This window comes from Trichomonas vaginalis, chromosome III, assembly GCF_026262505.1.
Source record: "Trichomonas vaginalis G3 chromosome III, whole genome shotgun sequence".
NCBI lineage: Eukaryota > Parabasalia > Trichomonadida > Trichomonadidae > Trichomonas > Trichomonas vaginalis.
The window spans coordinates 27,568,009-27,581,417 of record NC_067205.1 but is presented as its reverse complement, the minus strand read 5'-3'; the positions used below and the strand labels follow the sequence as shown (position 1 = coordinate 27,581,417).

At 30.3% G+C, this 13,409-nt stretch overlaps 6 protein-coding genes and 1 pseudogene across 7 annotated transcripts, besides 2 other annotated features; 3 read left to right on the top strand and 4 right to left on the bottom strand.

Annotated features, from left to right (window-relative positions):
- Positions 1-201: 201 nt before the first annotated feature.
- TVAGG3_0775110 (glycoprotein 38 family) lies at positions 202-924 on the bottom strand (the record flags this gene model as incomplete). The annotated part of the gene is made up of 1 exon (XM_001320051.1): positions 202-924. The coding sequence occupies one exon, from the start codon at positions 922-924 to the stop codon at positions 202-204; it is 723 nt and encodes a 240-aa protein (XP_001320086.1).
- A 6-nt stretch (positions 925-930) lies between these two features.
- TVAGG3_0775100 (uncharacterized protein) lies at positions 931-1,143 on the bottom strand (the record flags this gene model as incomplete). Its single annotated transcript, XM_001320050.1, has 1 exon — positions 931-1,143. The coding sequence occupies one exon, from the start codon at positions 1,141-1,143 to the stop codon at positions 931-933; it is 213 nt and encodes a 70-aa protein (XP_001320085.1).
- An 847-nt stretch (positions 1,144-1,990) lies between these two features.
- Positions 1,991-13,409: part of a mobile genetic element that runs on past the window's edge.
- TVAGG3_0775080 lies at positions 3,145-6,590 on the top strand (annotated as a pseudogene). Its single transcript has one exon. A coding segment is annotated over exon 1 (3,446 nt).
- Positions 8,194-8,457, top strand: TVAGG3_0775070 (uncharacterized protein; the record flags this gene model as incomplete). Its single annotated transcript, XM_051246098.1, has 1 exon — positions 8,194-8,457. One exon carries the CDS (start codon positions 8,194-8,196, stop codon positions 8,455-8,457), a length of 264 nt encoding a protein of 87 aa, XP_051092685.1.
- Positions 9,215-9,883, bottom strand: TVAGG3_0775060 (uncharacterized protein; the record flags this gene model as incomplete). The annotated part of the gene is made up of 1 exon (XM_051246097.1): positions 9,215-9,883. One exon carries the CDS (start codon positions 9,881-9,883, stop codon positions 9,215-9,217), a length of 669 nt encoding a protein of 222 aa, XP_051092684.1.
- On the bottom strand, positions 10,707-11,536 carry TVAGG3_0775050 (Prim-pol domain family; the record flags this gene model as incomplete). Its single annotated transcript, XM_051246096.1, has 1 exon — positions 10,707-11,536. A coding segment is annotated over one exon (830 nt), but the record flags the coding sequence as incomplete, so codon positions are not given.
- Positions 12,013-13,316: a mobile genetic element.
- On the top strand, positions 12,109-13,236 carry TVAGG3_0775040 (Mariner transposase; the record flags this gene model as incomplete). The annotated part of the gene is made up of 1 exon (XM_051246095.1): positions 12,109-13,236. One exon carries the CDS (start codon positions 12,109-12,111, stop codon positions 13,234-13,236), a length of 1,128 nt encoding a protein of 375 aa, XP_051092682.1.

The window sequence follows — 13,409 nt, the reverse complement described above, 5'->3', positions numbered from 1 at the left end:
TATTCATTAGTTCATTATCAAGAAATCATTAGTTCTAGCTAATGCATCTAGAACATGTGTATTCTTTTCATATTTTTTGTTGCTAAATGAAGAGGTGTTTTACCTTTTTCTATTCCCATTTGATGAATTAAAATTGTACGAAATTATAATGAAAAAAAAATGAAAATTATAATAAAATTAATGTTTAAACGTTAAAACTGTTTAAGGAGCTTCTGCATCATTTCCTTTCTTGGCCTTAAAAACAAAGAGCCAAACAAGAACGCCAACGATAATTCCGACGACAACAATAACGCCAATCACAATTCCGGCTATTGCGCCACCTCCAAGTTTACCATCGGAAGAATCTCCTTCCTTTGAAGAAGAAGTTTCGTTTTTGAGATCACCAAGTGTGAAAAGGTCGGCTTTTTGAGGGATCCAGCCAGCAAAATCAGGGAACCATAATTTGTCGCCTTCTGTTGTACTTTCATATGTGATTGTAGCTTTAACTTCGGCGTTTTCGCCTGCATTTTCATGTAGGCCTCCATATGCTGTACCTGGACCTGTAATTGTGACTTCATTAGGAGCTTTATTTTCATCTTCGGGTTTATCAGCTACATCATGAATTTGTACTTTATCTTTTGGTTCACCAACAACTTTGATGGTATTCTTTGTTAGAAATCCTGGATAAATAATGATTCCACGTTTCAAATCAACTTCAAACTTACCACTCTTTAAGGAAGTAAGATAAAGTCTATAGTCAGTTTTCCCATCTTCATCTTCTATTGCATATGAAGGCATAGCCTCTGTTTTTATTTGGATCTTACATTCTTTGGAGCTATCAGCGCACTTGACAGTAGCTGTATATCCATCTTCTGATACTATTGATGGATTATTAAAGAAAAATGGGTTCTTTACAGTCTTAATGGGTTTTGAAAGATCCGACATTTTATACTAATCAGCTGTGATTTCAGATTGGCTAGCTAATGAATAAGAATAGGCTGAAATCTCTCGGCATTCACCTGCTTTTAATGTTAACTCTACTATTTCATCTAATGATTTCAACTCATTATCAACGATTGTTGGGCAATCCTTAAAATTGTTTTCATCTAATTTAAGCCTCTTATTTCTAAGGCTACTTGCAATGCATAGAAATGCGCTCAACATTAGTAAAAATGAACTGGAAAAAAATTATGAATACATTCTCAAATTCCTTTTGACTTTAATTCAATTTCTAAAAAAAATTTAAACGATTTTTACATGTTTCATATATTTCTGGAATGTATGATGGTGACTCAAATAGCAAAATAAATTCTTGAAACTATAATTCTGAGTATTTGAATAACGGTCATTTCGTCAACTTTTTATTCTGGACTAAACTGTAGTTTGGAAATATTTAAATTTAAAGAAAAGAAAATTCAATACATAACTTAAGTCAAAGTCAAAACTAGTTGGAAAAAAAGTCATCGAAAATTCAATCATGAATATCTTTAAGACAGCATGGAAAGTAGTAGGATAGGATGGGTTATGTGACTTTTTTTGTAAACGTAAGAATTCATACAATATTGAACGATTTTGTATCATTATTTTTAACATTAATTTTAAACATAATTTATTTTTTATTCTTACATAAATGACTCAACAAGTAAAACTAGATAAAATAGATTATCGAATTTTAGAGGATGGTGTTCCTGTTTATATTCAAAGATTTAAAGGGAAGCAATATTGTATGAATTCTTAATCCTGAATACATAATACATTTATTTAAAAAGGAAGACTGTGAATTATTGGAAGTGATGAAAGATGCAAAGATAAATATAAAGTTTATACAGTTTCATATAATGAATGGAAAACATTTAGGAGATTATGGGAAATGTTCTGAATTCTTCAAATCTAGTATGTACGAGAGAGTAAAAGAAATTAGAAATAATTATTTTCATGTCTTACATTTTTGAATAATTTATTTTTTAATTTGTATGAAAATGAGCGTCAAAACTAACAACGTTAAAAAATTGGGATTCACAAATGAGGAAATAAAGGATATATTAGAGGAGGCAGGTTATGAAGTTGATAAATATTACTTAAGAAATTGTAAAAAATTCGCGGAGTTTTTAAATGAGTTTGATTATGATGGAAAAATGAATAAAGATGATGTTATAAATTTCTTATATCCCACATCTAAAGAAGAAAAACCAAAAGAACCTGATGTTTTCCCTGAATATTATGAAGAACGAATTAAAGATGATGAATATGATGAAATTGAAAGACTGAAAAAAATAAGAGATGAAATAGATGAAAAAATTAAGGAATTAAGAGAAGTTGAAAAATATAATGAGAATGAAGTAGAGGGTTTAATGAATATCCCAGCTTCAGAATCAGAAGTTCAAAAATCACATGAGGAAAGATATAAAAATTACTTTTTGGAATCTACTAAAAATTTATTAGATGGTGATATTGACGAAACACTTTCAGAAGAAGGCACAAAATTTATTCATAAACATAAGCTTCAGTTTATTGACGATGGAGATTATCCATGTATATTACTTTCACCTCCTCTTGATTCTGAAAAATTCAAAAAAGCAGTGAAAAATGTAACATATGCAACAAATACGATTAAGAAAGAAGACCATGATATTTACACAAATTATTATTTAAATAAATGTACAGGTGTTGATAAAGTTTTTGATTTGTTAGATAAAATATCAAAAGAAATAATTGGTACATATAAAATTTTGTGTGATTGTGGTTTCATTATTGAAGATACCAATAATGTTTCATATGAAAGAACAGCACCGAAGGAAGACGAAGTTGAAAGGTCTATACCATTCGTTATTAAGAACATAAAAGATATGAAAACTTATAAACATTATATTTATTCATTTATTTCAGAAAAAATGGAAGCAACCCATAAAACATCATCTCATCATTTTATAGCTATTCATACATTCCTTTTCAAAGTTGTGAAATTAAATAAGACAGGAATTAGATTTAATGTATCAGGGTACGCATTCTTGAGTAAATTAAAATGTATTCGTCACGTCGCAGATGATAAAAATTTATGTGTTCTTAATTCATTTTATGGACTTTAGCCCTGGACTCTCTGAGTCTCGGACTTTAAAAAAAATAAACTTTATTTTTATTTATTTTTTAATTTTTTTTCTTACATAAATGAACAAAAATGGAACAGCTAAAATGAATGATAATCAAATAAGAGCCGAAGGTAGAAGGTTATTTAAACGCTTCTATAACATTCCTGATGGTGTTAATCCTAAAACTCGTAGAAGTTATTTAAATGAAGCCATAGATGCATATGAAGGATTTGACATTTCATCAGAAAGTGAGAGGTTAGCAAGAATGTTAAACGTTAATATTGATTTTTATTATTGTGACCCTCAACCAGAAGACGTAGACATTAACAAGGTAGACTTTCCATTAGTGGAAACAATAATGATAGATCCAGAATTTGAAACAGTAAATATTTTATTAACACAGAGTCCATGTGGAAAACTTCACGCTGACAGAATTACAGACATTGAAGCACTCACAGGATATAAAGTTTGCCCATATTGTAAAGAAGAAGTTTATTCTATCCGTGATGATCCAGAAAGGAAAAACCAAAGAAGATTTTTAAAACATTGTGAGAAATGTAAAGAAAATAATGGAAGATTAATTCAAGACGTTCAATTGCAAAAGACACAACAACCATATGCACCACATATCACGAAACAGAAGATATATCAATGGCTATTAGCACATAATTTGCAGGAATATTATAAACCAACAAGATATTATATTACTTTTGACTTCGAAACATTAGAGACTAAAGAAGAACTTCAACTTTCTGAATGTGCAACTTTGAACGCTTACTTAAAACCATTTATGGTATCATCAACGGTTAAATTAAATGATAAAACATATACGAGGAATTTTTGCTTAACTTCGAGTGATTCTTTTATTTCTGATTGGATTGAGTTTTTATTTTCAACCTGTTCATTAGTTGCTAAATCAAATATGAGTCAATACAATGAATTATTGAAGTCGCAAACATTAAATGAAAAACAGAAGGAAGCATTTAAAGAACTTCTAGATGAAGAATTTAATAAAGTGAATATCATAGGTTTTAATTCGGGAAAGTTTGATTTAAATTTAATTCTTCGTGATTTAAACACTGCAAAATGGAAAATAAAATCAATGCTGGGTTCTTCTTCTCAATTTAAGCAAGTCATAGTAAAGAAAACAAACGTTCCATATGAATTGAGATTTATTGACATCAGAAATTATATAGCGGGTGGGACATTAGACCAATTCACTCAAGATTTCGGAAACAATAAATCACGTGTTAAATCCTTTTTCCCTTATCAATTTATCACATGGGAGAATTCCGAAGAAGAATTATATAAAGAGGAACCATTCACGAAAGATTCATTTTATTCAGCATTAACTCAAGAAACTATATCAGATAGTGATTATCAAATATATCTCAATGATGCTAAAAACTTTAAGAATAGATTAGAATATTTTATTCATTATTGCAATAAAGATGTTGAAATTATGATTGACCCAATTGATAAAATTATTGAAGAAACATTTGTTTATAAAATTGATATGCTTCATAATCTTTCTTTATCATCGAATGCTTCAATGATTCGTTACGCTTTAGCATATAAAGACTTTAATCCTAATGAAAAATATCCTGAGGAAGAGATAGAATCAAGTTTTGAATTAACGAAAAAGTATTGGAAATATAAAATTGAATCATATAAGAAACAAGATGAAAAAGCAGAAAGGGATACTAAAAACAATGTTTCAATGGATGATTTTCAATACTATCACGATTTAATCCTTTCATCTAAATGCAAAATGTGTGGTAAAGCGTTTACATATGCAAATAAACCAACATTAGATAGAATCGATAATGAAAAACCACATACCAAAGAAAATTGTCAGTTAATGTGTTGTTATTGCAATGTCGTAAAATCAAATAAAGATGAAGATGTTCAACGTTTAAGAATCAATTTAAGAAATTACGCATTAAAAAATAATTTACCAATGACTTTAGATTCAGTTGAAGCTTATCACATTCTCCGTAATGGAATTACTGGTGGTCTATCAAATGTTCAACATCGTGTTAATCTTAAAGGAATCACGCACATTAATAAACTTTCATATAATCCAGAAACTAAAACTGTATCAAATGAGGACACCACCAACATTATGACTCATTTCGTTGGAGTTGACTTTAATTCATTATATCCTTCATCATTTTCATCTAATCCTCATGATTTCATTCAATATACTGACCATAAAATGTATATGCCGGGAAGATTGAATGGTGTTATCATTTGTGATACAGCAACAAAGAAAGCAAAAGCACTGGAATTATTAAGAAGAAAAATACTTTATTCGTGGCTGAAGTAAAGGGTCACATTGATGAAAAATACATTAATGATTACATAAACTTTTTACCGATAATAAGAAACTTAGATATTATCACAGATGAAAAAACAATTGGCAGTTTTATGTATAATTACATGAAATCAAACAATCTACCAGTTGACCAGAAACAGAGAAAATTAACTCAGTTAGCATCAACACACAACCAATATCAACCATTTTCTTCTTATTATCTTTGGTATCTAATAGACAAATTTCATTTTATCATCGATGATATTCAATCAATTTTAACATTTACTAAAAACACTTGTTTTAATGAATTTGCGAACAAATTTATGAACGAAAGACAAAAGGCTGAATTAGAAGGAAATAAAGGAAAAAGTTTATTTTGCAAGATTTCACTTAATGGATCATATGGTTACGATGCAATGAATACACAAAATTACGCAAAGACTAAAATAATGAATGCACAGAAGTCACGCGTTGCATGTATGTCAAATAAGTTTAAAAACATAAGAGAAATAGGAGAGGATACATATCAAGTGATGCTTAAAGATAGATTTTATAGATGTGATACATGTTTACAAGAGGCATTCTTCACTTTAGATAATGCTAAATACTGGTATTTGGTTTTCATTTATGATTTTATGTATAAATGCATGGATGTTAATCGTTTTCATTTCATTGAAGGTGATACTGATTCATCTTATTGGGCAATCGCTGGCGATCCAAATCTTCCTAACACTCAAGCATTTCAAGTGATTATAACCGATAAACAATTTTATGATAAAAACATTTTCAAATTCGCACCTTTTGATTTCTTCTGTTTTGATGAGAAATTTAAACCTAAATTAAAGAATAAAGCTGAAGAAAAAGCACATGAGAAAAAATTATTGGGTTTAGCAATTGAGAAACAAGGTGATAACATGGTTGCTTTATGTCCTAAGTGTTATACATCATTCAACGGTTCAATTGATGGAAGTGATTTTAAAAAGATTGCACAAAAAATGAAAGGTGTTAGTTTAAGACAAAATAAACAATTAACACCTAAAAAATATTTGGATATAATAAATGATAAATTGATATTTGATGGTCAGAATATTAATTTACAACTTAAAAACGGGGTAATGACTCGCTTAACAATCGGTAAGACTGCATTAACAGGAGCACACACTAAGGCTGTATGTTGTGAAAATGGATGTTGTATGCCATTTATTTAATAAAATACCACAGAAGAGACAAAGAGGTGGGCACCCTTAAAACATTGATTTTATTTTTATATAAATGGATAACACAGATTTAAAAAATTTAATTGATGATTTAATATTTAATCAAAATTTTCTTAATTATTATGATTTAAAAGCATATCTCCAAAAATATGATAACAATATAACGGGTGATGATATGGAATATTATTATCCATATTATAAAAATGAAATTTTGAAATATCATGATAAAATAATTTCTAAAATTAAAGACAAAATTAAAAATAATGAATATGCAAAGGGAAAAACTAAATCGCAACTTAAACAATTGAAAGATTTCAAAAATAAAGTATTAACAGAAGAAGATATTGATGAATTATATAAATTATATAATCCTGAGCCACAAAAACCAAAGGAACAAAAACAAATGGTACAAAACACCCAGGTCCTTCAGACCATAAATGAAGCACAAGCTTTAATTTATGATTCATTAGTTAAACCATATTCAGCCCGACTTTTAAATGAAGATCAACTTTTGGAATTCATCCTTCAACATAAACTCGAAGCAGGAAAGTATATCAAACCTTTATATACAGCATATTTAAAACAAATGAATAGAATACATCCAGAATTAATGAAGGAAGGAATGAAATCCAAAATCAAAGCAGATAAAATTAAACCACTTACAACACCAAAACCTCCAACGACAGTACCTCCTCCTCCTTCAGTTAATCCTTCATCATTCACTTTATTATATCCATTTCAAACATTAAAGAAGCAAAAAGATTTTAAAAAGGATTTCAAGATATTAAATAAACCAATTGACCCAAAAATTCAACCGTTAAAGGAAAAATTTAGTCGACCTTCATTTGCTCCATATCCATATTCATACGAAATCGATCATCTGGAATATTCAAAAGGAAACGTTACTTATTTATTTGCCATTAACATTAACACTAGATATTTATATTGCATTCCGGTGAAAGGGAAAACAGAACAGGAAACAAGAAGAGCTATTCAATACTTACTAGATCATGAAAGAGTAGATAATATCAGGGGTGATGGTGATAAAGGATTTCAGGCAGCTATGGCTCATTATTTCCCACAAATTAATTTTTACTTCTCATCCTCTCCATATACGTTTCATAATAAAATAGTTGATGCGGTAATGAGAACTCTTAGAGATGCGTTAGGGGTTAACGGTCAGATATACTGGGATGGAAATCATGACTCCATCATACAGCAGTTAGTATATTATTATAATAATACATGGCATAGAACTATAAACATGAAACCGGTGGAAATGAAAAATGATATTTCAAAAGAATGGGGATATATTAGAAAGCAAATGGAAAGGTTAAATGATGTTAAACGTGAACAAATTAATTCGGGGCTCATGAATTTTAAACAAGGAAATAAAGTTTTAATTCATCTCGATTATGGAAAAACTGATAAATCAATGACAAAAAGAAGACGAAGATTTGACACAATAGCTGAATTTGTTAGATATATTAACGGCAATGCATTAGTTGAAGTTGACAATAAATTAATAGAAATTCCGATTTATTTTATTACTCCATTATATTTAAATAATATTTAATTTTTTATTTCGTAAGAAATGAGTGACAACGAAGCAGTCAAGAGTCCAGACGATGAATATAAAAAGAAACTAAACAGAATTAAATCAAAAATATGCTATTACAAAAAGAAGCCACAATGCGGTGGGGTTGAAAACGATAAAGAAATAATCGAAAAATTAGAAACTTACCGTTCAATCATTAAACTGAGTGAAGCAAAAATAAAAGAATTTAATAGAATAAATAAATTGGTTGGAAGAGATGAATTTATTAAAGATGAATTTTTAAACTCTATCCAAATTTAATTTTTATTCCTCTTCGACAACATCTCTCTTTCCATCATTACTGCATAACCACATTTTCTCAATTTTAGTGGTTTGTTATTTTTAACATGTTCTTGCATCATTTTTATCATTTCCTCCCTTGTTATGATTCGTGGTAAATTTTGAGCTTGTGGGGTATTCATTTATGATAAAAATAAAAATTTAAATTATGCCGTTCTAAAGTTTGTGACAACATGACATTTTGACAACAACACAGGAGGAAGGTGGTTATGACTTATTTTTGAATAACTGAAGGGGTCACCAGGTCACCAGGTGGTCACCAGGTAATTTAACTTCTATGAAAAAATGTGACAACATGACATTTTGACAACAACACAGGAGGAAGGTGGTTATGACTTATTTTTGAATAACTGAAGGGGTCACCAGGTCACCAGGTGGTCACCAGGTAATTTAACTTCTATGAAAAAATGTGACAACATGACATTTTGACAACAACACAGGAGGAAGGTGGTTATGACTTATTTTTGAATAACTGAAGGGGTCACCAGGTCACCAGGTGGTCACCAGGTAATTTAACTTCTATGAAAAAATGTGACAACATGACATTTTGACAACAGTCATGGGTTATTCAATAATTAATTATTTTTGAAGAACTGAAGGGGTCACCAGGTCACCAGGTGGTCACCAGGTAATTTAACTTCTATGAAAAAATGTGACAACATGACATTTTGACAACAGTCATGAAAGGATTAATGTAAAAATAAATTCCAATCATACTTTATAAAGCTTCATTTACAGGTATTTCATCGTCAGTAAATGAATCCTCATTATCGTTTGGTTCAATTTGTTTATATAATCCTTTCATTTCTTCTTTCAAAACATAATACCATGTTTGTTTACCATCTATTTTTCTTTGTTTCCTTTCACATTTATCCTTAATGCTCATTTGGAAATTCTTGTCTTTCATGTCTGATGGTTTGCAGAATAGAGCATTTTTACACGTCATACCTGCACACAATTCATCATAATGTGTATTTATCCATACATCTAAAGGATTTGATGATAATTCAATTAAATCTTGTTTGGCTTCAGTCATCGGTATGATTCGTACATTAAATGATGAAATGTCATATTGCATAAAATACGTCAGTAAATTATCATAAAATTCCTTTGTGCATGAATCCATTAAATTCTTGAAGTAATCAAATTGACCCTTGAATTTACCATTAACCCTTAAAACTACGTATCTTCTGTCTCCAACTTCAATTTTGACAGGGTAAACGTTGTTAGTTACGAAAATGAAGTTTGCAACATTCTGAGCAGTTCTTCTGGGTTGATTCTTTTCATTAATTCTAATCTCATTATCCGTAATAATTGATTTCAAAGCGTTGAAGTTTGCAAGTCTGTCTTCACCTACATTCTTGAGTTCATTAAGTACAAGAAACATTTTATTTTCAACTACTGAGTTGAAATTACCCGTTAGCTCACTTATTTCGGTAATGTTTTTACATGAATAACCAGCGAGAAGTTCCGAAATAATGTCTGTGAATCTGTTTTTACCTGTTCCCTGAAGTCCTTTCAAAATAATTGCTGTTTCATTCTTGATTCCAGGATGTTGAATCATTGATGCAATCCACCCGAGAAGGTATTTATACACTTCATCGTTATTATCACAAATGGCTTCTTTAATGAAATCCATAAACATCTCAATTTTTGAGTAATCAGGCTTTTCAAGAATGTTGTATTTATAACCTTGAAACGTTGAGAAAACATCGGGGGAATCAGATTTAAAGCAAACACCCTTAACGGTTAATGAAGACAATTGATTTAATAGTACATCCCATGCTGTTATTGTTTTACCTTCTTCTTTAAATAATTTAATCATTTTGAGTGACTCTTTCATGTTTGATTGAAGAACAAATGATATTTGATTCATTTTGTCGTGGATATTATAGTCCTTTTGAATGAAATATTTGTTTCCACAATCTACAAAACGGATTACACGTGATAAATCCTCAATTACTTCAGAACTGTTTTTATACTGATGATTTTCAGCCTTGCGTCTAATATCTGTTATCAAAAACGAGTCATCAAGTTTGATATCAAATGTTATTTTTGGCTTACGTAATAAAGGCAAAACGTATTCATCATAATATTCCTTTTGATATAGTTTTAGAATCTTCACCAAAACAAATGGAGAAGTCATTAAATGTGCATATCTACTACGTGCTTTTTCAAAATTACTTTTTGCATTTTCAGTTAAATTGCAGAAGTTATAAACGTTATCGTATGCTTCATTAATTAAATGATTAGGTAACGAATTAATAGCTTGAAACAGTGTGAATAATGTAACTTCTTTTTCTAAATTCATGTTTCCACCGTCATTATGTACTTCAAAATCACAGATGCCATCAACTATGCTCTGGGCAAGTTTATCGTCAATGTTTACATCTTTGTTTTCATTCATGATATTCTTTATTTCTTCGTTCTTCTGTTCAACTCTTACCTTAATATTCAAATCATTTAATATATCATTCACTGTTCTGGTTAATGTTGAATCATAACTTCCACGAATGAATGAGTATGTATTGATTGGTTCTGTTGCATTCTTTCGAACTCTTGAATCAGCCATAACCACTAATGAACGCTTTGAATCATCCATAGAAGTCATGATATCAATATCATAATCATTGCAGGAATAACATTTAATCATTCTGTTCGAGGTTGAATAGAAGAAATTAGTGTTGCAATAAATGTGAAGACCTCCTGAAGCGGTTTTAACGATAACATCTTTATCCGAAAGTTTTGATAAAATGTCTTTTCTAACTGTTTCTTTAAGTTCATCATTGTATGATTTATTGATATCAACATCTATAATCGTTAAATTCGAAATTTTATTTACTAATAAAGCTGTACCAGTTTTCCTTCCTCTTCCTCCATCATGTTTGAGGTAGTTATGTAAATCAATCTTGTTTTCACCAATTCTTTCGTTGAGGATTTTAGTTTCTGCCACAACTAATTCCTCAGCTAATGAATCAATAACTTGTTCATCAGAAATGATAAAGTTGCTGTTGCTGTTGCTGTTGTTTGTTGCTGTCATTTATATAGGAATAAAAAAATAAAAATATAATTTTAAAACTAACTTTATTTTTGGACTACATCAAATTTTCGTAAATGTTGTCAAAATGTCATGTTGTCACATTTTTTCATAGAAGTTAAATTACCTGGTGACCACCTGGTGACCCGGTGACCTCATCAGTTATTCAAAAATAATTAATTATTGAATAACCTAAAAACATTAACGTAAACATTAACGATAAAAATAAATGGTTCATTTACTCACAATATTTTTTTACAAAACGACCCCAAACTTTTAACTTCTTTTCTGCAGCTTCAAATGCTATCTTAGCGAGTTCATATTCTCTAAATTCTCTCTTTAAATCTTCTTGTTCCCATTGGTCTAGTTCGTATGGAGAATCTCTATAACCATAACATTTCTCACATTCATGTTCTAATTGTTTTTCACACATTTTTCCAACTTCTTCTTCAAACAAAGGTTTAGCATTCTCCACTGTATAGGGTGTCCAAAGGTGCGTTTAGCACAGCGCTCTATATGAGACTATTAAAGGAGATATATGCTGATTATAAATATATAATAAAAAATATGAATATATGTATATGATGAGTATGTTGTATTTTGGCGCCATGCCGGGATATAAAATGAATTTTGAGACAAGAGGCGGTTTCGCGGGAAATTTTGGCGGGATTTTTTTCATTTTTTTAATGAATCATAAAGAAAACATCCTCGCTCTTGCAAAAAAATGCAAAGACTGTAAAAAAATCTACGAGACATTGGTAAAATGCTTCGGTATGGATGCTTCTAGCTATTCCACTGTAACGTATCATGTTAGGATGTATCACTTCATGAACAAAAAGGCGCCCATCATAAAAATTGACAAAAAATCGCCGGATCAAAGAAAAATCAAAGCAATTCTTCAAGCGCTAGATGAAGACCCAAGAGCATCACTCAGAAGGATAGAGGAGATGACAAAGATACCACGTACAACAGTCAGTTATTATCTGCACAATTATTTGAACTACATACTAGCGTATACACGTTGGGTTCCGCACAACCTTAATTCAGTTCAAAAAAAATCTAGAGTCCAATCTTCGAAAGAGCTCCTCTCTATATTGGGTGCGTATCAATCCAAGAAGTTTCGCTTTTTAGTAACAGGGGACGAGTCTTGGTTTCAATATGCAACAGAAGCCAAAATCATGTGGATCCCGAAGGATGAAAATCCGCAAACATTCCCGAAGAAAAAAATTGACACACCAATGATGATGTTGTCAGTTTTTTGGGGCGTGAATGGCATCATCGCAATTGATATTCTTCAAAAACCTAATACGATGAATGCTCAGTATCTATTTGACAATGTTCTTACTCAAATTATCAATTCTGATGAGTTTGAGAAATCCAAACAACAAAAACAAAAGTTTGCAATTCATTTTGATAATTCAAGAGTTCACAAAAGTCATAAGGTAATGAATTACTTGGTGGAAAACAATGTCAAAGTTGTTCCAAACCCAATTTATTCACCTGATATTGCACCCTCTGACTTTTATTTATTCGGCACGCTAAAAAAGAGAGCTGAAGGACGCGAATTCGCGAGTCCAGATGATCTTGAAAATTTTGTAAGAGAGCAATTTGAGCAATTTTCTCATGATGATTTAAAGCGTGTCTTTCAAGCCTGGATCGATCGCTGCGAACGCGTGATTGAATCCAATGGTGATTATATTTAAATAAACTTTATATATATGTAACTTGTTTATTTCTATTCGCAGTATTCAGGTTTGTGCTAAACACACCTTTGGACACCCTATATCTTCGAGTTCTTCTTCATCTAACTTCTCATGAACTTTCTTGTCTATGGAGTCCATAATTTTTCCAACTGCTATGCAATATTTTGGAGAAG